The following is a 22,557-nucleotide window of genomic DNA, read 5'->3' as shown; positions in this document are numbered from 1 at the left end:
ATCTTCTCCAACTCTCCTCTTTCAATTTATTGTTGGTAGCACTAATAGCTGGTAATAACCCCATCAGCTGCTACAAATTCTACCAAACGCATGGCCTCTTCCTTAGTCATTAGTTTTGATTTAGGCTGAAAAAATCATTGCCTTCAGAACTTGAAATTAATGAAAAATGAATATCGATAACAACGGCGCTTTTATATGAAGGTACTTACGCTTGAGGAATTCATTTTCAAGTATTGCGTGGTTGGGAATCTCGACCAACAATTATTGTGATGTATTTATTGCCGCAGGCACATTTCATTGAGCGACGTTTAAGCATAGAATCTCTATGGGGAAAAAAAGACATTAAGGAATTAAGCTCGTTTAATGAAACGGTGCATACGAGTATGAAGTCATACACACACGATTAACCTTTTATACATAATCTTCAAATATTTCTAGTTTCTAATACACCCCAATATCTCAAACGCTAGAAATAAATTGATGATGTGAGGTCTTATATTAGTGTTCTGTGGTCTGAGCTGAATAGATTCCTATCTATCCTTGTCTTGAGATAGATAACGTCAAACCATAATTGTGAAATGCAAACCATAGATAGATAACTACAAGGATAGATAGGCAGACAAACTGGAGATAGCGATCTATCCCTTATCTTGGATAGGTTATTGAAAACGGCCGTTAAACTACTAGATCTCGTATTTTTCCACACATGGTGCAGAACGCAGTGATAGTCTAGACGTAGCATTAAGTGTTCTACGCTACTTGTCTTTATATTGGCAATTAAGTAGGATGGAGCAGCTTAGATCATAGAGCTTCGAGAATCAGTGCGTCTCAGACAAAATCCTCGAATCCGCCGCTGCAGTTCGATCGACGATTAGTTTGTATCTAAGTTTTCCGAGTGGCGTCAGCTCGCTCCCTAGGTAAATGCCCCGCACCCAAGCTAAGTCCTTCAGTTCACGTGATCCAGCCCTCTATTTACTACTTCGGCCGCACGACCGGAAGCTCTTAATTCCTTCCGCCACAATACGCCTCTCGACAGCTCTAACGGAAGAACAATTGAGAGGTCACCTGTCAGAGTAGGGATCGGTCGCCCGAAAACTCTTTGAATCGAAAGATCAGTGCCCAGAAAATGTATTGCCCCGAAGGATCACTCGCCAGAAAATACCGCCCACTACCTCCTGATTGGCCGACTGACCAAAGGACAATTGTCTGTCATCTTTGTCTAACCATTTATGAAGTTTGACAGAAGTTAGGCACAGATTTTTGATATGATCAAAGAGTAACCAGTTGGTTACTCTTTGATATGATTGTACAAGTTGGAACAAATATGGGGATTTAATTTTAAATTTTGTACAGCTGACAGCTGACCATAGATAACCTAACCTGTTTGTTTATATTTACATAACCGTTACAGTCGGAGCCGGAAACTTTCTGATTTTTATTCGACTTATTACACTAATTAAATGAGACCATTGATATTGATACTTTGAAAGCAATCTGATGATTACATGCATTAAGAGTTCTTCTTTTGGGTACATCAAACTTTCCATTTTCCAAAAATAAAAGTAGGTATCGAATGAATTGTACAGAACAAGTAGGTACCATTCTATTCAGTTATATATATATTTTTTTAGGTAATATTAGATGATCGAAATACTCAAAAATCTGGAGCATTCTCAAATAACAAAATTAAAATTTTAAATGATAATCAAATGTGATTTAAACCAATACATTTTATTGAGGAGTAGAATGAGTATCTGTTTTTGAAGTGGTCAGTGAGAGTCTGCAATCTCGAGTTCCCGATACTTATCACTTTCAATCCCTCAAGAAAATGCAGAATTTTCTTGAATTGAATAAATTATATGGATTACAAGAGACAATGTATGAAAACGTTATAACATTCTCCTCAAATATGATTTCCCAAAGAAGATAATATATGAATACTGATGGAAGAATCAATTTTGGCCCGCAAGATGCCTTTTAATATAAAATATTTCAGCTTATTTCGTGAAAAGTTATTATTCGTACAATTCACTGCTAGGGAGAAAGGGTCTTTTACTGGAGCTCTTTTATCATACACCAGATTGTGTGGTATCCCGTCACATTAAACTTTACTAAAACTTTATCTCATACTGTTGCTTTACTCATTGTTGGATGTTGAACATTGTTATGCTTATTATCAAAAAAATATATCGTGGGCAAACAATCAAAACCCACTAAATCCCTTTTTTTTTGGTAAAATGCCATTTTATCACCTGTAAAAGATCTTTAACTCCAAAACCATCTTTCCAAGCGATCTATAACCTTCATAATTTACATCAAGCCCTCAATAGTCTAACATTCAACAGTAAAAACCTATCAAGTCCACTTAGGGGAATTCTCAGAATGCAATGGGTTATGATTGTATGCTCACGATATATAGATAGATGTAATCAATCAATCAATCAATGATCGAAGTAACATTTCATTTATGTCAACATTACACATTAAGCATGGATTTCACAAAACTCCCATTGTCCGATCAACAATATGACAGTCCCTCGGTTTCCTAAACCAAATCACTGTTACTTTTGCATTTCTGAATATTTGGAAGGAGTATCAATTGAGAATCATTGAATGGAGGTGTATATAGATCATAATTGGATGCCAGAATGATATTCTGAATGCTCATGACTGAATTATCAATTGCAAAGAAATTGACGTTTATATGTCAAGCAAGCTTTGATTCCCAGATCAAGCTTTGTGAAACCGGGGATAAGGCTTACATTAATTGTGAATGAGCTGTAAACAGTGAATTATTGATTTGAGACTGTAGGCTTCACAGTTTCATTTTTTCCGAGTACATTCTTGATATATCATTTCATATTTCATGTATTTTCAAGTGAAATAGAAATTTTTCATATCTCTTTTCTTTCATTTCACAAATCCTATCACTATTTCAATATTATAATATCTTTGAAAATGGAGATTTAGCAGAGTGGGAATGGGATTGAAGAGCAACAGAGAGCAAATTTTTCTTGGGATGTGCCAGAATTATTTTTTCTTCAGAGTTATGGGTGTATAATAATAATGAGGAAAATTTTTCTTGATTGAAATGTTCATTAAGGTTTCATAAAAAAACTATGCTATAATGAGTTTTAATAATAGAAAACAGTGTGTAATTGTAACATTAAGATACGAAAAAGAAGAAATTAAGAATAATACAAATAATTATCAGATACAAACAAATAAATTGTATGATGACTGTAAGTTTCAATTTTTACAATGGCTTGGACCAGGACCGTCAAAGCTTCGGCGGGCCTTGGTACATAAAGAAATTACAGGCCCCCCGTTGGTTTTAGGTGTTAGCATTGTATAAAATACAGGCCGATTCTTCCGAATCGGCTCGGTTTAAAATATTCAGTAAGGGCGATCCTACGGGAGGGGGGATAAAGAGGGTAATTACCCCTCCAGAGCCCACAACGATTTCGATTTCATTTATGAAAAAACTGAGAAAAAACAATATTATATAATAAAATGAAAAGAAGAGATTCCTTGTACAATTTTAAGAGAAAAATATGCCAGCTCTGGACACTTGCAAATCATGTATTCAGCTGTTTCTGCTTCTGATCGACAGAGACTACAAATCTCATCTCCTGACTCACCCATACGGTGCAAATGATATTTGTACCGACAGTGCCCTGTCAGCAGTCCCACCATCACCCGAGGCTCAGCTCGTGACAACTTTAGCAGTTTTCTGGTGTAGATCGGTGAATTCATCATGAATTTCTTTGACTGAGTAAGTCCAGGAGTGTTTCTCCAGAGGGTTAGTCTGTTGTTCAACTCCCATTGTTGGATCCCATTTGTATTGGTACTTTCCGAGCCCACAGAAAGGCTAAGGTCCAGCAGGATGCTCTTTTTGCAAGTTCATCGGCTTTCTCGTTTCCTTCAACAACACTATATAGTGCCCTGGGTACCCATATATAGTAGAGTCACTTTGTTGTCTCTGGCCAGTTGCTTTATGGTATTACGGCACTCCCATGTCAGCAGAGATCTCTGGCAGTGTGATTCTAGGGACCTCGGCGTGGCCTGGCTGTCCTTGGCGATATAGATATGCGCACCTTTGAAGTTCATTTTAAGACACTCCATTATCCATCATTTAGGTCCATATTCGCCAATGCCAATGCCTATTTTTGATCCATCAGTAAACCACGTGGATGACTTTTTGTCCAAACGATTTAGGAAACTTATATTGCACTAGGACGGTCAGCTTTAATCGTTTCAAAGGGCGTTTCGAAATCCAAAATGATTGTTATAACATCCGATGGTTTTTCCAAGAGGTTTGAGTCCAGTGGATTCAATATCCTCATATGTCCAACCCAGTTTTCGTGTAGGAGATTCCCGTTAAGGGATGTTCTTATTGCTTCTAGAGGGCTACATTTCCTCACATGTAAGTGTAGCGAAGGCAGATCAAGTGTGGCCTCAAGCGCTGCTGTAGGAGATGTATGGATAGCTCCCCTAGCACCAACACAGGCCAGCCTTTGCTGTTTCTGCAGCAGGAATGGAACAATAGGGTGGAAAATACCAACGGGAGAAGACTAAAGATTTATGCTGAAAAACTTAATGCAGTTGTGATAGGACCTGATATACCGACCTACATACCAAGAGTAAATGGACTACCCGATGTACTGGACATTGTCGTAATGAAAGACATCACTGAAGAAATCAGCATTGATACAATAGAAGACGGAACTTCAGACCACAATCCCATAGAATTCATAGTGGGACATGGCCCAAGAAACGAAGAAGAGACACAAACCAAGGATCGCACACAGACTGGGAGAAATATAAGAATTTACTTCAGGAGAAAATCACGGAAATTCCCCGAATAAAGACCCGAGATGAATTAGATGAAGCAGTTGAAAAATTGGAAAATCAAATAAAAGAAGCCTATGAAGAAAGCACCAAGAGAATAAGGAAACCAATTCCGAAACATTCACATGGAGATACGCCAAGGGATATAAAGGAACTTATAAAAAAGAACAGAAGACTCTACAGAACAACAAAAAGAGAAGAAGACAAGAAGAAACTGAAAAAGCATAGTCAGATATTGAAAAATGCTTTAACAGAACTGCGTAATAAAAGATATCTTTTATATATTATATATATATATTATATATATATATATATTATATTATATATATATATTATATATTATAACTGTCCGTATGGCACCAGAGATTAAGTGAACTGAATACAAAAGATCACTCGGCTTGGAAAATGCAAAAACGCTTACGACGAGAACGGACAGTTATACCTCCAGTGCAAGGAGCAAACGGAATGGTATATACGAGACTTGAAAAAGCCGAAGCACTTGCCGACTCAATTGAGAGAGAAGCCAGAATAAACTACAGAAATTATGATGACAATGAAGATCTAGAAGAAGAATAACTGATGATGGAACCACCGGATACCGAAATCATTCCAAAACCGGCTTCACCAACAGAAATCAGAGAGATCATAATGAAACTGAAAAACCGGAAAGCACCGGGAGAAGATAGGATAACTAATTATATGTTGAAGAAATTGCCTAGAAAAGGAATAGCAGCCTTGACGAATATAAAAAATGGAGTGATGAGGACCGAATTCTACCCAAAGAGATGGAAAACTGCAGAAATGATAGTTTTCAATAAGCCTGGAAAGGAACGGAAATTTCCTCAAAATTATAGACCAATCAGCCTACTATCAGCACTACGAAAAATCGTCGAGAGGGTTATCGCCAAAAGGCTGAATGAGAAAACAGAAATGTTGAAGATAATTCCACCCGAACAATTTGGATTTCGACGAGAACATTCGACTGAACTCCAATTACTACGGCTCATAGAATACGTCACCGAAGGAATGCAGACCAAACAGGCCACAGGATTAGTTCTGATGGATATCGAGAGAGCTTTTGATAGAGTATGGCACGAAGGCCTAATCTACAAGATGAAAGAAGCAGGATATTCGACCAAGCTATGCAAGATTATAAGTAACTATTTGAGGAATAGAAACTTTTATGTGAAGATAGATGGAGCAACCTCTTAAACCAGACAATTGGAAGAGGGTGTGCCTCAAGGATCGGTACTTGGACCTCTGCTTTACGTAATATACGTTTATGATATCCCGAAAAATGCTAGAAATATGCTCACCTTGTATGCAGATGACACAGGAATAGCGTTCAGACATCGACGCCCAGAGATCATACAACGGAGACTTCAGGAAGCCATGCATAGATGAAATACTCAAATGGTGCATCAAATGGAAAATCCAAATCAATGGAAGAAAGACTCAAGCAATATCACTGCAAAAGAGAAGATTGTGGATGGAAGAAAACCTTGAAGTTGATGGAGAAGAGGTTGGAAAATGAAAATGGAAAAATGAAGCAACATACCTAGGAGTGACGCTTGACAAAGGACTCACATGGAAAAACCACATCAAATGTGCTGTCGATAAAACGAAAGCCGCAATGAGTAAACTTTATCCACTCATAGGCAGAAGAAGTCTTATGAATAAGAACATCAAGTTGACGATGATTAAAACTATTGCGCGACCACAACTAACATATGGATCGGTGGCATGGGGCTTCGCAGCCAAGACCCACATCAAGAGAATACAGGCCACTGAGAATAAACTCCTTAGAATGGCGATGATACTAGGGTACGTACGTACCCTAGTTTGTTAGGAACAAACAAATCGTGGAATAGGAACCAGTTACTGAATTTATGAAGAGAAAGGCGGAAAGGATATTCGACAAAGCCAAACAACATCCAAATGAGGAACTACGAAGATTAGTCGACTACGATCCAACGGAAGAAGCTTGAAGGTCAAAAACCTACCACCGAAGACCGAGAGATCAGTTCAGGATTTAAATGTAACGAAAGAAGAGCTTAGCCTATAAAAGCTATAGGCAGCATACAACTATCAACACGACTATGATCGTGTGAGAGTCCAGAAACCATAAGAGTCAACTGGTTAATAGGCAAAATGCCCGAAACCTATGAAGAAGCAGTTAAGGGTTTTTAGTGGGTCTCGAGCTCAGAGAGTGAAAATCCCCACACTGTTCCCCCTCAGGAGAGGATGTATTCGTCTGTTTTGCAGATTTTCCTCCTGCTACACCAAGAAAAAAAAAAGCTTGCCTCTCACAGTCACCACTATGTCATCGGCGTATGCCAGGGCTATAAAAGCCACCTGCCGTTAGCCTCTCCAGAAGATCGTCCATGACCAGACTCCACAGCAGAGGTGATAGTGAATTGGTAATTTTTCATTTTATCTGGCCCTCCCCTCGAAAAGTTTGCCCATGTCTGACCTAGACATTGGCTGTTTACGTATGCGCTCAGGAGTGTCTTAAAATGAACTTCAAAGGTGCGCATATCTATATCGCCAAGGACAGCCAGGCCACGCCGAGGTCCCTAGAATCACACTGCCAGAGATCTCTGCTGACATGGGAGTGCCGTAATACCATAAAGCAACTGGCCAGAGACAACAAAGTGACTCTACTATATATGGGTACCCAGGGCACTATATAGTGTTGTTGAAGGAAACGAGAAAGCCGATGAACTTGCAAAAAGAGCATCCTGCTGGACCTTAGCCTTTCTGTGGGCTCGGAAAGTACCAATACAAATGGGATCCAACAATGGGAGTTGAACAACAGACTAACCCTCTGGAGAAACACTCCTGGACTTACTCAGTCAAAGAAATTCATGATGATTTCACCGATCTACACCAGAAAACTGCTAAAGTTGTCACGAGCTGAACCTCGGGTGATGGTGGGACTGCTGACAGGGCACTGTCGGTACAAATATCATTTGCACCGTATGGGTGAGTCAGGAGATGAGATTTGTAGTCTCTGTCGATCAGAAGCAGAAACAGCTGAATACATGATTTGCAAGTGTCCAGAGCTGGCATATTTTTCTCTTAAAATTGTACAAGGAATCTCTTCTTTTCATTTTATTATATAATATTGTTTTTTCTCAGTTTTTTCATAAATGAAATCGAAATCGTTGTGGGCTCTGGAGGGGTAATTACCCTCTTTATCCCCCCTCCCGTAGGATCGCCCTTACTGAATATTTTAAACCGAGCCGATTCGGAAGAATCGGCCTGTATTTTATACAATGCTAACACCTAAAACCAACGGGGGGCCTGTAATTTCTTTATGTACCAAGGCCCGCCGAAGCTTTGACGGTCCTGGTCCAAGCCATTGTAAAAATTGAAACTTACAGTCATCATACAATTTATTTGTTTGTATCTGATAATTATTTGTATTATTCTTAATTTCTTCTTTTTCGTATCTTAATGTTACAATTAAACACTGTTTTCTATTATTCCCTCAATTAATTAAAACTCATTATAGCATAGTTTTTTTATGAAACCTTAATGAACATTTCAATCAAGAAAAATTTTCCTCATTATTATTATACACCCATAACTCTGAAGAAAAAATAATTCTGGCACATCCCAAGAAAAATTTGCTCTCTGTTGCTCTTCAATCCCATTCCCACTCTGCTAAATCTCCATTTTCAAAGATATTGTAATATTGAAATAGTGATAGGATTTGTGAAATGAAAGAAAAGAGATATGAAAAATTTCTATTTCACTTGAAAATACATGAAATATGAATTGATATATCAAGAATGTACTCGGAAAAAATGAAACTGTGAAGCCTACAGTCTCAAATCAATAATTCACTGTTTACAGCTCATTCACAATTAATGTAAGCCTTATCCCCGGTTTCACAAAGCTTGATCTGGGAATCAAAGCTTGCTTGACATATAAACGTCAATTTCTTTGCAATTGATAATTCAGTCATGAGCATTCAGAATATCATTCTGGCATCCAATTATGATCTATATACACCTCCATTCAATGATTCTCAATTGATACTCCTTCCAAATATTCAGAAATGCAAAAGTAACAGTGATTTGGTTTAGGAAACCGAGGGACTGTCATATTGTTGATCGGACAATGGGAGTTTTGTGAAATCCATGCTTAATGTGTAATGTTGACATAAATGAAATGTTACTTCGATCATTGATTGATTGATTGATTACATCTATCTATATATCGTGAGCATACAATCATAACCCATTGCATTCTGAGAATTCCCCTAAGTGGACTTGATAGGTTTTTACTGTTGAATGTTAGACTATTGAGGGCTTGATGTAAATTATGAAGGTTATAGATTGCTTGGAAAGATGGTTTTGGAGTTAAAAATCTTTTACAGGTGATAAAATGGCATTTTACAAAAAAAAAAAGGGATTTAGTGGGTTTTGATTGTTTGCCCACGATATATTTTTTTGATAATAAGCATAACAATGTTCAACATCCAACAATGAGTAAAGCAACAGTATGAGATGAAGTTTTAGTAGAGTTTAATGTGACGGGATACCACACAATTTGGTGTATGATAAAAGAGCTCCAGTAAAAGACCCTTTCTCCCTAGCAGTGAATTGTACGAATAATAACTTTTCACGAAATAAGCTGAAATATTTTATATTAAAAGGCATCTTGCGGGCCAAAATTGATTCTTCCATCAGTATTCATATATTATCTTCTTTGGGAAATCATATTTGAGGAGAATGTTATAACGTTTTCATACATTGTTTCTTGTAATCGATATAATTTATTCAATTCAAGAAAATTCTGCATTTTCTTGAGGGATTGAAAGTGATAAGTATCGGGAACTTGAGATTGCAGACTCTCACTGACCACTTCAAAAACAGATACTCATTCTACTCCTCAATAAAATGTATTGGTTTAAATCACATTTGATAATCATTTAAAATTTTAGTTTTGTTATTTGAGAATGCTCCAGATTTTCGAGTATTTCGATCATCTAATATTACCTAAAAAAATATATATATATAACTGAATAGAATGGTACTTGTTCTGTACAATTCATTCGATACCTACTTTTATTTTTGGAAAATGGAAAGTTTGATGTACCCAAAAGAAGAACTCTTAATGCATGTCATCATCAGATTGCTTTCAAAGTATCAATATCAATGGTCTCATTTAATTAGTGTAATAAGTCGAATAAAAATCAGAAAGTTTCCGGCTCCGACTGTAACGGTTATGTAAATATCAACAAACAGGTTAGGTTATCTATGGTCAGCTGTCAGCTGTACAAAATTTAAAATTAAATCCCCATATTTGTTCCAACTTGTACAATCATATCAAAAATCTGTGCCTAACTTCTGTCAAACTTCATAAATGGTTAGACAAAGATGACAGACAATTGTCTTTTGGTCAGTCGGCCAATCAGGAGGTAGTGGGCGGTATTTTCTGGCGAGTGATCCTTCGGGGCAATACATTTTCTGGGCACTGATCTTTCGATTCAAAGAGTTTTCGGGCGAGTGAGTCGTACCGACCTGTCAAATGGGCGCTGTAAAGGCTGAATTAGATGAAGCGGAAAAACTCTGATTTTTTCCTCTATTTTAGTAGTCTCGAAACGGAATCGATTGCGGTCAACGGCTAAACTTCCCTGTATCGGAATGCGAAGTTGGCGCGATTGAGACTTTCGTATACGATTGACCCGTTTTTTGGGGTTGGTTTGGAGTGTTTCGTGGGCGTGGGGGAACGTCATCGACATTCAAATTCGTGATGGATGGTGTTGCATGCGGGGAGAATTTGAATTTCCAGTCGATTGCGGTGGGGCGGCGAGAAAAGTTTAGAATTTTTATTTTCCCACTTGCATCTTGAGTAGAATCATTATGCCATGTTTTTACTTGGATGTTTGATGTTCACTGCTCACCAATTGAGGGATTACTGACCTTCCATGCAGAGAAGTACTAGAGTATGTAAGGTGTCCCACGGTGGGTGGCCTATTAGACGTTTACGGAGAAAGGATAGTAGGATTGTTCTGAGAATTTGGGGTACTGTGGGGTTTACGCCATGATCTATCTGATCTATCTATCTATCTTATTACTTCTTTCGCATCTCTATCCCCATCTGAGTATTTTTCTCTAGTAGGTACTTTACTATCCCTATTTCTGATATTTGCAGAGTTTTCTGCCAAGAGCATTCCATCATGGAAAATACATTACATATTTTAGGGAGCTGAAATTTCGAGAATATGCCACTGAGATCCTCATAATGAGTTTCGTGTACAAAAAACTTGGTTTACGATATACATGCTGTTCCAGAATTCTGTGTCTTGTGAAAGTTTTCAGCTTACGTAATTTCGTATGAATGATTCTAAAATCATTGAAAACTTGACAGAAAAAAAACAAGGAATTGTGTTTGTTGAATAAAATCAGCAAGTCATTCTGAAAACCCTCACTTTCATAGAAATTTGGCTTTTTTCCAAAACCATGAGTTTTTTGTTGGTGAAAATGATTCATCATTAGGTGCGTATTGGATTTTCTCTGAAAATATAGAATGAAAAGTAGGGTGTTCAATTTGAAAAAATTTACTAAGCACCCAAATTTTTAGAACAATTCTATGATCCGTTCTAATAGGCCACACACTGTGGGAAACTCTGTATATGGTAGCTTGCCTTCAACCATTCCATGACGGTGATCCTCGACTCACTGTCTTTGGCGTACTCTGTGCTTCCTATTCAGAATAGGATACTAGGACAAATATAAGAGGATATATTGATATCTAGTTAGCCTACACCAGTTCCATGCTTAAAAAAAATAGCAATAGTAACGTACAATAACTCATTTGAAGTGCCAGTGTTAAGTTTGAGGTCAAAAAAGTAAACCATAATTACGCAATAAATTGAAAGGAAGAAGATGTCCACCGAAAAATTGGAGTATCGAGCCATCATCAAGTACCTGTCTTTAAATGGGTTAAGAGGTGAGCAAATTTTCGAAGGTATGCTTAATACCCTTGGTGATCAATGTCCTTCGTATGTGACCGTGAAAAATTGGACTGCAAGCTTCAAAAGAAGTAAATTTTCCATTGAAGATGATGACCGATCGGCCAGATTCTGTGTCAGTCCCCGAAAATATCGATGCAGTTCATGACATGATTTTATCAGACCGTCGAATTGGGCTAAAACGGATATCTGAAGCACTGAATATTTCATACGAACGCGTTCATCATATAGTTCACGTTAATTTGGACATGAGAAAAATTGCTGCACAATGGATCCCCAAATGTTTGAATGGCCAAAAGCGTACAAGGGTAGAAGCATCGCGTTCGATCTGTGCTCGATTTGAAAACGATGTAGACTTCTCAAACCGAATTGTTACTATAAATGAGATTTGGATACATTTCTACGATCCAGAAACGTAGCAACAATCGATGCAATGGCGACACTCTGGTTCTCCAAAACCTAAGAAGTTTCGTGTCCAAAAATCTGCTGAAAAAGTTCTTGCTCCAGTTTTTTGGGGTTGCCATGGAGTAATCATGATTGATTTTTTGGATAAGGGTGGAACAATAACCGGAGATTACTATTCGACATAACTGACCACTGTACACTGTACGGGGAAAAATTGAAGAGAAAAGACGCAGAAAGTTATCCAACGGTGTTTTGTTTATGCAGGACAACGCCCCTGCACACAAATCTCATGTTGCCATTCAAAAATTCGTGATTTAGGGTTTGAATTACTAGAACACCCCCTTATTCACCAGATTTGGCTCAATCCGACTATCATCTCTTTCCTCAACTGAATAAAAGTTTAAAAGGTCGAACATTTTCTTCCAACGAGAAAGCTATAAAAGCTGTGGAGGTCTGGTTTTCAAAGCAAGAAGAATCATTTTTTTTTAAAGGTCTAGAGACGTTGCAGGTTCGATGTAATAAATGTATCCAATTAAGGGGAGAATATGTTGAGTAATAAAGTATTTTGACCTTGAAATTTTATTTGGTTCTATAGTAGGCTAAGAATTTTTTAATATAGATATCCTCGTAGATCTGTCCTCATCAATGAGAGCGACAGTGAACATCGAATCTAAAATTCGCGTTTTATTGAAGACAAATGCAATGAACCATAATCATTGTAAATTAGATTGTCAAGGCTTAGTTCCAGTCCTCATATATTGCTCATTTAGGTGCGAATAGATAACCGTTGAATTAATTAACTCAGTGAACTACCCTCATTAATTTGAAGCACCCACCTGATATTTTGTGACGACAATGAAGGAAGCACGTGAAAATATGGAGGAAAGAAAATCAGCACCGTTATTCCATGTACATTATATCCCACAATCTCCGAGATTGTCGCTGAAAGACTTCATTTTAACGGTAATAACCATCGTACGGCGAAATTAAAGCGCTATATTTTCCGGCGTAATTGTTATTTGTTCGTGCTTCAATTAAAAGATATCATTTCTGAAATCTCAGGCGCCATTTCAGCCCAACAGGCTAACTATTTAGTAACGTACCCATACACGTCTGACGATGAACGAAACTTGGTAATTGGGATCACGTAGCTAATGGAACTTATCCAAATAACGAAACACTTCCGTTATGTGCTTGCCCGGATATAATTGAGTTGGCCGAGTTGGATATTCTGGATTTGTGCTAAACTATTCCGAGTATGCCTCATGACATAACGCAGTTTCGTGATTGTTGTTCCTTTTTTCCTCCTCGGAGGTAACTGGGCTGGAAGGCATGACTGACAGCTGACAAATTTAACTCGGCCCTGGAGCTTAAGTAAAAGATCTACTCCTTCCCAATTGGAAAAAAAGAAACAGACAATCATTTGAGTACCTGGATCCTACATCTCCAGACTCAACAAACTATACTGGACGCTCAGGCAAATAAAAACTCGTGCAAAGCTCACATTGCTCTGAATAAGTTACCAGACTCTAGAACTCTTTAGTGATGAAATGCAGTAGCAAATGAATAAAAATCAAGGTACTAAAGTACTTTGGCACTCTCCATCAGTAAAAGTGAAATAAATTTTTGCTAAATTATGAAATCCTTAGTATTCCGAAAAAGTTTCATCTGTTCTGACATATGAATTATTAAAATGAAGGTTTTAGCGGCATGCAGACAGGAATTGAATTCTGAAAAAAGCACCACCCAGAGCTCTGGGTGTTACTTTTTCCAGAATTCAATTCCTGTCTGCATGCCGCTAAAACCTTCATTTCATTATATTTCAGACACTAAAACTATCATCAAAATATGAATTATTCTTTTGATTATGAATGATGTAGTTCACTGATTCAGGAATGATCTAAAATGAATAGTTCAACTGAACTGCTTCAATAGCGACAATTTTTGGAGCGAATAGGAATTGCAAATACGTGCTATGAAAGGATTCACAATAATGATCGGTAAGAAATATAGCGATTTCGAGACAGTCACTTCAATTTTCTATACGCGGTTCTCTCTTCGTGGAAATTTTTATTACTGCCTATTGTGAAAAGTTCTCGGTCATAGCTGATACACCTGTTCGAGAAGTTAAACCATTCGTTCTCTCATTCTCTCTGAGGTATACTGAGGGGCCCACAGAGACCCTATTTCAATTCATTTGAAGGTGAGGGTGAAAAGCATTATTGAATACCCACTAGTCCTTGTCTGTTTTTGACGGAGTACAGCGAACTTGATGAAGAACTCATTTACACCAATGTATTCAAACCAGGATGTACAAAATGGATTTTTTCCTGACAAAAATTTCTTTTGAATTTGAATCTTTATTATTATGCCACCTGAAATGCGGATAATATTATAACTATATAAGATTAATGTAATTCACTAGGCTGAAGGACTTCGGTCGATGGCCATTAAAGAACAGTTATTATTATTATTATTAGAGAAATCTTACAGCAGCAATCTTCAATTAAATTGTGAATCCTTTTTCTTGCAACGAATTACTAATCATATTCAATTATTAATGTTATCATGAGAATTATTGACGCAAATTGCAGTGGCAAAACTCGAACGTATTATATAAGATAAGCACTCGAATAAGTATTGTCATTAAGTTACGAGAAATGAGTTATTTCCTGTAGAATAAAATTTTTACAACTCAGCTATAAATTTTAGCAGTAAATTCAACGCATATACCTAACCATTTCATTGAGGTGGGCGGACTCATACCTAGTTGTGTAGAACACGTTCTTTTTCGACCATGAGTTTAATATGGAGCAAAATTCGAAAAATCGATGTCTTATTTATGGATGAATGCATATTTCTATGATTGGAATCATCCATGCTTTTTTCCCAGCTAGGCTTGAAGCTAAATATATACAAAGACGAATTACTAAACCACTCAGCCAAGAAACTAGTTGAAAGTTTGAATTTCCTTCGCGAAATTTCTTACTAAGCGAATCTCAAAAATTATAAATCTCCTTCCCTTCCCAGTCTTTGTTCGAAAGTATGTCGATTCCATGAATGAACAAAAAAATTCTTCATCTCTTTCAACCAACCAAGCCTTTTCTCGAAAACGACTAAGTAGAAGTCAATGAAATTTTGTACAGGTATGGAGTACCAAGAGACAAAAATCCTAAGTGCGTTTCGCTACTATAAACCCATGAAATATAAAAAATTATATTCATGAAAGCCACAATAAAGAGTAGGTAAAAAGTAACGCACAAAATTGTGTTCCTCTGTGGAAGAATGATCGGAACCGACACTTTCTATTTCAAATTACCCACTTTTAGTATAATTATGAAATTTTTCATTCACCCCCTACGAGGGCTGGAGAAAAAATGGGTTTTCAAATGGCAACGCTTACTTGTATTGAACATAAAGAAGAATAATTGAATTCAGAAAGTCCTGACACTTCTGTTTCAATAAAGGCACGCATCCTTTCGACCACACAAATAAAAATCTATTCAACTGATCCATATTTCCCATTTTCTCTTTCTTGCTAACTTTGGGTTGTTCGCCTTTCGTTTATTCACACAACCACTGTTTCGATTTACCGAGACTGTATCAGGTAAGTTAATCAAATAATGAAAACGGAAATTATATGGTTATTTCACTTGCTATAAATCGAGAGGCGTTGAGTTTTACCGAAATGAGGACCGAGACAATCAAATATTCGCCCTATAAAGGCAAATTCAATATGTTCTTTCCGAATACGACGGTGGTAGAAAACCCAGTTGAAAACCAATTCACTCTGCATCGACCCAATCGAAATTCACCTCATTCAACACTGATTATCAATTCACACTCTGCAAACACTACACTCAGTCAACGTCTATTTTCCCGATTCCCTTATTCCGAGAAAAATTAATCTGTGAAGGAAAAACGAACGAATCGTTCTTTCGAGAAAAAAACACCGAATTTCTCATTACAGTACCAGTGGAAAATATTAATTTAGATCTTACCTATCTTGGGAATACAGGGATATGATGGGGGTTGGAAAAACCCCTTCTGCTATGCATTGCACCCTCAAAGATCCTTCATCCGAGCTGAGTCGACGTAGGATGAGGCTCCTCTCTGGAACTTATTTATATTCGATCAGTCATAAATGAACGTTTCTAAATGATGAAGTTTGATGCAAGATACCATTGTACAATGAGTCATTTGATCTACTGTAGACTTTGTTTCTTATAGCTGAATCTAGTCACTACACATTTCATTAATTCCTTTAATTACTTACCAAATACTAGCATGCTTTTTGTCCTGATGTCTTCACTCTGTAAGGTCGAAACAGAACAAGTGTATTCTCCTGAAAGATCAGGACCTGCCTGGAGAATGTGAAGAGCCCTATGAATACTATTTGCGTCCACACTAGCTGCATATTCCAAGTTTAGACGGTCCTTAAGGATGCCTAGTACTTGCGGCCGGCTCTTGGATGCTGAAAAGAGGGAACTTTTGAGATTTCACGATTTTTATATGCCCTTTCTTGGTCATTCGCATGCGATAGGAAGTAACAGAGGGGTGTTCATTCTAACCTCATTCATTCTCGAATTTCTGCCTTTCATTCATAATTTGAAATTACTCAGATGGAAAAATGGGTTCTGTGAGGTTTAAATATTCGAATATTTAGATTCAATGGGATGTAACTTCATTCTGAATTCGGATAAAGTCGGATGATAGAAAATAGATCTGGACAAAGTATTTTGTTGTTGTTTTCATGAAAAAATTGAAAAAATCCTTTTTGTGTCCTCGCGATAGAACTTCATATCTGAGATATGTTACCTTAGATAGCACCTATAATCGTTTTTCACATAGATAAAAGATTATTATTGATTAGAATGTTCAAAATATCTTAGCATTTCATCAAAATAAATGTGTTTAACCTTAATAACTCCATGTGTTGAGAATATTCACTATTCATGGAAGAGTGCTCAGCATAATACCTCCTGAAGAATATGCTACTATAATAGAATATTCGTGTCTGCCTTCAGGTCAGTACCTACATCTGAAATAGATGATTGAGCACTCGTTCAATCTTAATTAATCTTACTTCATAGTTGAAACGTATAGCTAGACTTCAACGCATTCATCATTTTGAGGATCCGAAACGATATTTATTACATGAAATTATACAAGTTTGTCGAACTGTTTCACTACAGTTCGTGCATCATGCAATTTCATTCCTTATCTTCATCACTTATTATAAACTGCTTTTGGGGTCTGCCAAACCTGAGGATGGTTGAATCAATCGTTCTTTATCAGAGCACACCTACAATCTTCATATACTATATTCTTTAAACAATTCAACGGGCTAAATGGGCCATATGGCTTGTGAAAACCGAAGAATTAATGTGATATGCAAGAAAAATTGTATTAAGATAAGCAAAATGAAATATATATTTGCTATGCACCGAGATTTTCGAACATCATGTATCAGATTCTGGATATTAAACAGAAAATTTCTGAGATTTGGTCCTTATTATCTTATTAAAAGGGCAAAATTGAATCAATAAGAAAATACAATGAATGAACTGTCACCAGAAACGTTGAACTTCGCGTTAACTTTTCGAGTTTGTTCTGTGGAATGTTGATATTTCTCGAAGTAATTCTACAGTTAAATTAACAGAGATTAACTCATGAATTAAATCAAATTTTCAAGCTTTTTTTGGTCTTGATCTTTGGGTCTTACACCTTATGTTTGACCCATAGTTTTTTATGTTCAAAATGGAATTTTACATATTTATTATAGAGTGGCAGATTGTATGAGCTTTCTTGAATTCTTCCAAGTTTTCTTTCCGATATATTTTACCAATTCTACGAGAAAAAATTCTTGAAATAGTGAGGAATAATCATGTGTATCATTCCAGTTCTAGAAATAGTTGAAATGGTGAATTTTATATTTTCACTTTTCTGAACATGTTTAATCATTTATTGGAATTGATGATACTAATGATAGCAAATTTTTTCATGTATTAGTGAGCAGACTTGTTTTATTTTTTGAACTTCTCTTATTTAATACCGGTAAAACTTTTTTTCTTGGTATATCAAACATAAATACACAACCTAAGTTCATAAAATTAAGACCACTTTACCCATAATTATTTTACTCAAATTTAGCTTTGAAAATAGGTTTCTAAATCGAACAGCCTGTATAACATGCGGTATTCCCTCTAAAAAGCGTCCCTTCAAGTGGGTATTTAATAACGATTTCATTACACCGATCTGATATCCTATTTCGAACGAGAATTAGATCACGTAAAGCATCTTAACATGGGCGAGCGATCAAGGAATTCAGTGTGCCTCAAAGAAGTAGCTATACAGGCAGATAATCCCTGTTATTTTCAGACCTAGTGCACAAGATAATTCAACTTCATATCTGCAGTAGGTAGCATTCACCCATTTCACCCGAATCCTGTAATCGAGAAAGGGGTGGTTTGAGGTTTATCCTTTATTTCGGACGGAATATAAGGATTTCATGAGGGAATTGGAAATGGAGGGCTTTGTGAAATAGTGGTTGGCAAGGGCCGATATTGTATTCGTCATAAAGCTTTTCATCACATGTTGCGATACGATGGACCACAATTTGATGGGGGGGGTCGAAGGGAGGAAATTTTCTGAAATTCCCAAAATTTGTATAGAGAGCTGGTTAGAACAAGTATTCGCATTGATTCAGTGAGAATCATTTATATTTAATCAAGGGTCGTTACCTACAGATAGGTACATAATTAATTGCTAATTTTATTCTTTAGTTTCAGTTTAGTAGCTGTATACAGATTTTCACATGATGAAATTCACTCCCAGATTCTTCTTCTACATTTTACCATTTCTTCGGTGTATTTGAAGCAAGCCAAATTTCAGTTGATTTCATATTTCATACTGCTTCATTAGAATTATTTTGCCCTTTCCAATTTCATTCAATATATTCAAGATAAGATACAATTCTAATACAAAAAATTGACTCTTAACATTCTTTCAACTTTTAACAGTGTTTGAATTACTGTCTGTTTTTCCATCGTATTTTCTACAATTCTACGAGATCGACTGTGTTGAAATTTGGTTCTTAAATACGGTATAAATTTTTAATTGAAATTTTATAGCATTGTTTTCCTTTTGGAAGTAGATTATATCAAGGAAAGTGATATATTTGAAAAGAATCTAATGCACCACATATGGTATCGAATGAAAGAGAGATCGTTATGAGGCACAGAACTGTGTTTTATAAAAATTTTGAGATGCATAATACTCATGTCATTGTTGACGTTTACTTCTGTTCTCAAAATTTCTCATCCCTGCCAATGAGTATCAAACCTCAATAAATACTCATGTCTGTGCTTCCATGTTTCCTTGAAGTTATGGTTTAGATGAATGTTTCCCTCTGAAGGGTTGTTTGACATATTCATCTAAATCATAGATAACCTAAATCTCCAATCACATGAATAAACGCTGCTCTAAATTTTCAATTGGATAAACAATACGTGATCATCTAATTTTTTCTTCTGCTATAAATATTTCCAATAGAGAATTCTCCCTCCCAAATCCCTCCCTGTATCGGTAACATTTTCGTCCACATTTCATAATCCGATGCAGCGAAGGTTACTACGCCCTGCTCGAAATATGCTTACTATATTGAATAGCCCCCTTTCAATCATGTCAACTACTTCTGCAGGCTATCCGATGACGATTTTTCTTCAACGATATGGGGCATAACTTCTCGAAATGTCGAGAATGGGATGAGGGTAGTCAGAAACATTCGCGAAGAATCGACAGAATTGGAATATTGGAATTTTTAGGAGGGATAGCGGGTGCTGACATTTAAGACTGTTAGATTTTGTGAGTCAAGCTTGCATTTTCGTAAAATAATCCTGACGACTACAGACACATTCAAGTGATGATGTGCTAAAATGTGAGTTATTCTTTCGCAATAAAAGTCTCCTCAAATATCAGTACTCATAGTGGTTTGAATTTCAATGATGGTGAAATCATCCTCAATGCCTCAGTGAAATACCAGATCAACTTAAATTACCCACTATTTTATGGTATTTTGATAGACTTCCATCACAGTACTCGGAATATTTCGATCTATACAATAAAAATATGATTTCGATCCATCAAATCAAATTATTATATAAGGTAGGTACTTCACAGGTGTTTGAAGCCTTCAAATCAATTTTTTTTGCTATGTGTTCTCACTAATGAAAGTATATACTTAAAAACAAACACTGGAAAGTGTGCTAAAGATTCATGTAGGCGGATTTTAAGATTATAATCGGGCTCACCTGGAATCCATTGATAGACTAGCGTTCTATTATTCTTGTTAAAAAACCACTTGACCACTAAGTCTTCGTCAGTTTCCTCCAATGTAAAATCGCAGTCCAACACAGCAGCGTTCCCATGTTGTATCACTTCCGGCACTTCTAGTTTATTTATTTTAACACACGCGATAGAAGAGAATGTACCTGAAACAAGTGGTATGTTTGAATATTTTCACGAAAAAAATTAAACTGAAAATATTGGAAAAATTGAAACGAATTTATGGTCCGAACAGAATGGTATCGAGTGTAAGCTTTGTTGCAATATTGATTTACCATCCAACGTATGAAAATTGATAACTCATACTCCCATTGGAGTATTTGTTGATTCAATTCATAATCATCCAGTGTTATCATATAACAAACGCTCGTTCATGTTTGAACATGGAAACATATCCGTAATGATATTAAAACCTACAGAAAAAATCGATGCTAATATAATTGTATGTAGAGATCGTATATTCTCATTAAAACAGTTTGATCATCCAACAGTCATTCGGAAAACAGTGCTCGAAAGTTCCATATTAAGTAAAATTTATTGAGGAAAACTATGCACGGATGCCTAATAAAAATTCTTCATCCAAATGAAGAAACGATGAAAAATTGATCCTAACATAATTTTGAAGGTTTGAAATAGACGAAGATATTATTATTTTTTATTGTTCAATAATCGATCATTTTGAGACTTTCTGATGAAACTTCACTCTACAAGGTCGTCTAGTTTCTAAAAGTTAAAATACTAGTGTTAGCAAACACTAGATTATATATTTTACGAAATATTTCTGTGAAACTATGTGGTTCAGTCATTCAATGAAAACGCATTGTACTACTGAATTCCTTTAATTCGCCAATTATTTTACCTACTCAATCAATAGCGAACTGGTTTCAAATTTGAATGTTGAATCAAGAGACCCTCATTTTATAGAATATTTGTCTAAGGTAGGGAGAAATATCACAACTGAAAAACATAACTTGTATTGTCAATTGTGACATTTCTGGAGTTTTTTTTGGTTGTTTTCTGTTTCATCATAAAATTTATCCTTTTTTCATTTATCTTATTACAACAAAAACCAGGATATTTGATGGATCTTCATTACGTAAGAAACAAAAATATTCAAAGCGGAATGAACTTGATTCTAATAAGAAAACTTTCTTCTGGGTGAAACTCACCTATTACAAGAAAAAAATACACATTTGTTTTAATTTTCCCACTACTCATTATAATACATCATGTGCTCACATCATGAAAACACGCGCCACACGATATTTCGTCAGGCCGATAAAGCCGAAAGTTCCCCCAATTTATTATTATTATTATTGAGTTATCACAAAACTCTTATCGTACGATCTCCCTTATATCGCGATTCTCGTGTTGAAGGAACGCAACTTTTTCAGGACAGCCACCCTCCGGTAGCTTTCGGGGTGGTTGGAAAACTAAAGCTGTAGATGCGAGGAAACTTCATTCAAACTGACGCACGCGCGGCAGTTGTCCAATTGATACGAGGAATTTCCTTTGGAATTTCCATCGGAAATGTTGCATTGTGATGTCGTGGGAAATATCCTGTAGGTTACTGTTGTCGTAAATCCCCTTCCTGGGGGATTTGCGTATTCAAGGATCTATGTGTGCGATGCTTAACTCCATAATATGTGTTTTTATGAGTACCTAAATGCTGCTATGTTGAGGAGGGATAAGAGACTGAATAGACAATGGATTTTCTTCTACAATTTTCATCGACATCTCCCATTACTTGAGAATTTTCGTACCCGAATGCTCTACGAGGTTCTTTATGAGGAGAAAGCGAAAATATTTGCAACTGCTCAGGAGCTTTCGGTTGCAAATTGGTGAATGCGCTTCATATAAGCAACTCTTTAATAAGGGTTCTTTCTAAGCTAAGATACAAAAACTACTTCTTTTCTTTTTTAGATACACTATTTAGAAATTACTGAACATTTGTTGGGTACTTTGAA

At 36.4% G+C, this 22,557-nt stretch overlaps 1 protein-coding gene and 2 long non-coding RNA genes across 4 annotated transcripts in view; 1 reads left to right on the top strand and 2 right to left on the bottom strand.

Moving 5' to 3' along the window:
* LOC123312138 overlaps nucleotides 1-22,007 on the bottom strand; it is a 41,579-nt gene extending 19,572 nt beyond the window's left edge. The window contains exons 1-4 of one of the 2 annotated variants that reach the window (XM_044896388.1): nucleotides 21,760-22,007; nucleotides 20,557-20,736; nucleotides 16,521-16,718; nucleotides 16,246-16,357 (exon numbers count right to left, since the gene is read on the bottom strand). In XM_044896388.1, the coding sequence (XP_044752323.1) occupies nucleotides 16,246-16,357; nucleotides 16,521-16,718; nucleotides 20,557-20,736; nucleotides 21,760-21,808 (539 nt within the window). In that variant the 5' untranslated portion in view covers nucleotides 21,809-22,007. Of the gene's footprint in view, nucleotides 1-16,245; nucleotides 16,364-16,520; nucleotides 16,719-20,556; nucleotides 20,737-21,759 lie in introns of both variants that reach the window. The other variant, XM_044896387.1, reaches the window with a different exon arrangement.
* Nucleotides 1,303-2,901, top strand: LOC123312139. Its single transcript, XR_006537578.1, has 2 exons — nucleotides 1,303-1,562; nucleotides 1,632-2,901. It is a non-coding gene; the product is annotated as an uncharacterized LOC123312139 (long non-coding RNA).
* Nucleotides 8,590-10,377, bottom strand: LOC123312140. The gene is made up of 2 exons (XR_006537579.1): nucleotides 9,928-10,377; nucleotides 8,590-9,860 (listed from the first exon to the last, which is right to left on the bottom strand). It is a non-coding gene; the product is annotated as an uncharacterized LOC123312140 (long non-coding RNA).
* Nucleotides 22,008-22,557: the final 550 nt, after the last annotated feature.

The sequence above is a fragment of the Coccinella septempunctata genome, chromosome 4, assembly GCF_907165205.1.
Source record: "Coccinella septempunctata chromosome 4, icCocSept1.1, whole genome shotgun sequence".
Taxonomy (NCBI): Eukaryota; Metazoa; Arthropoda; class Insecta; order Coleoptera; family Coccinellidae; genus Coccinella; species Coccinella septempunctata.
This window is presented reverse-complemented; position numbering and strand designations above follow the sequence as displayed.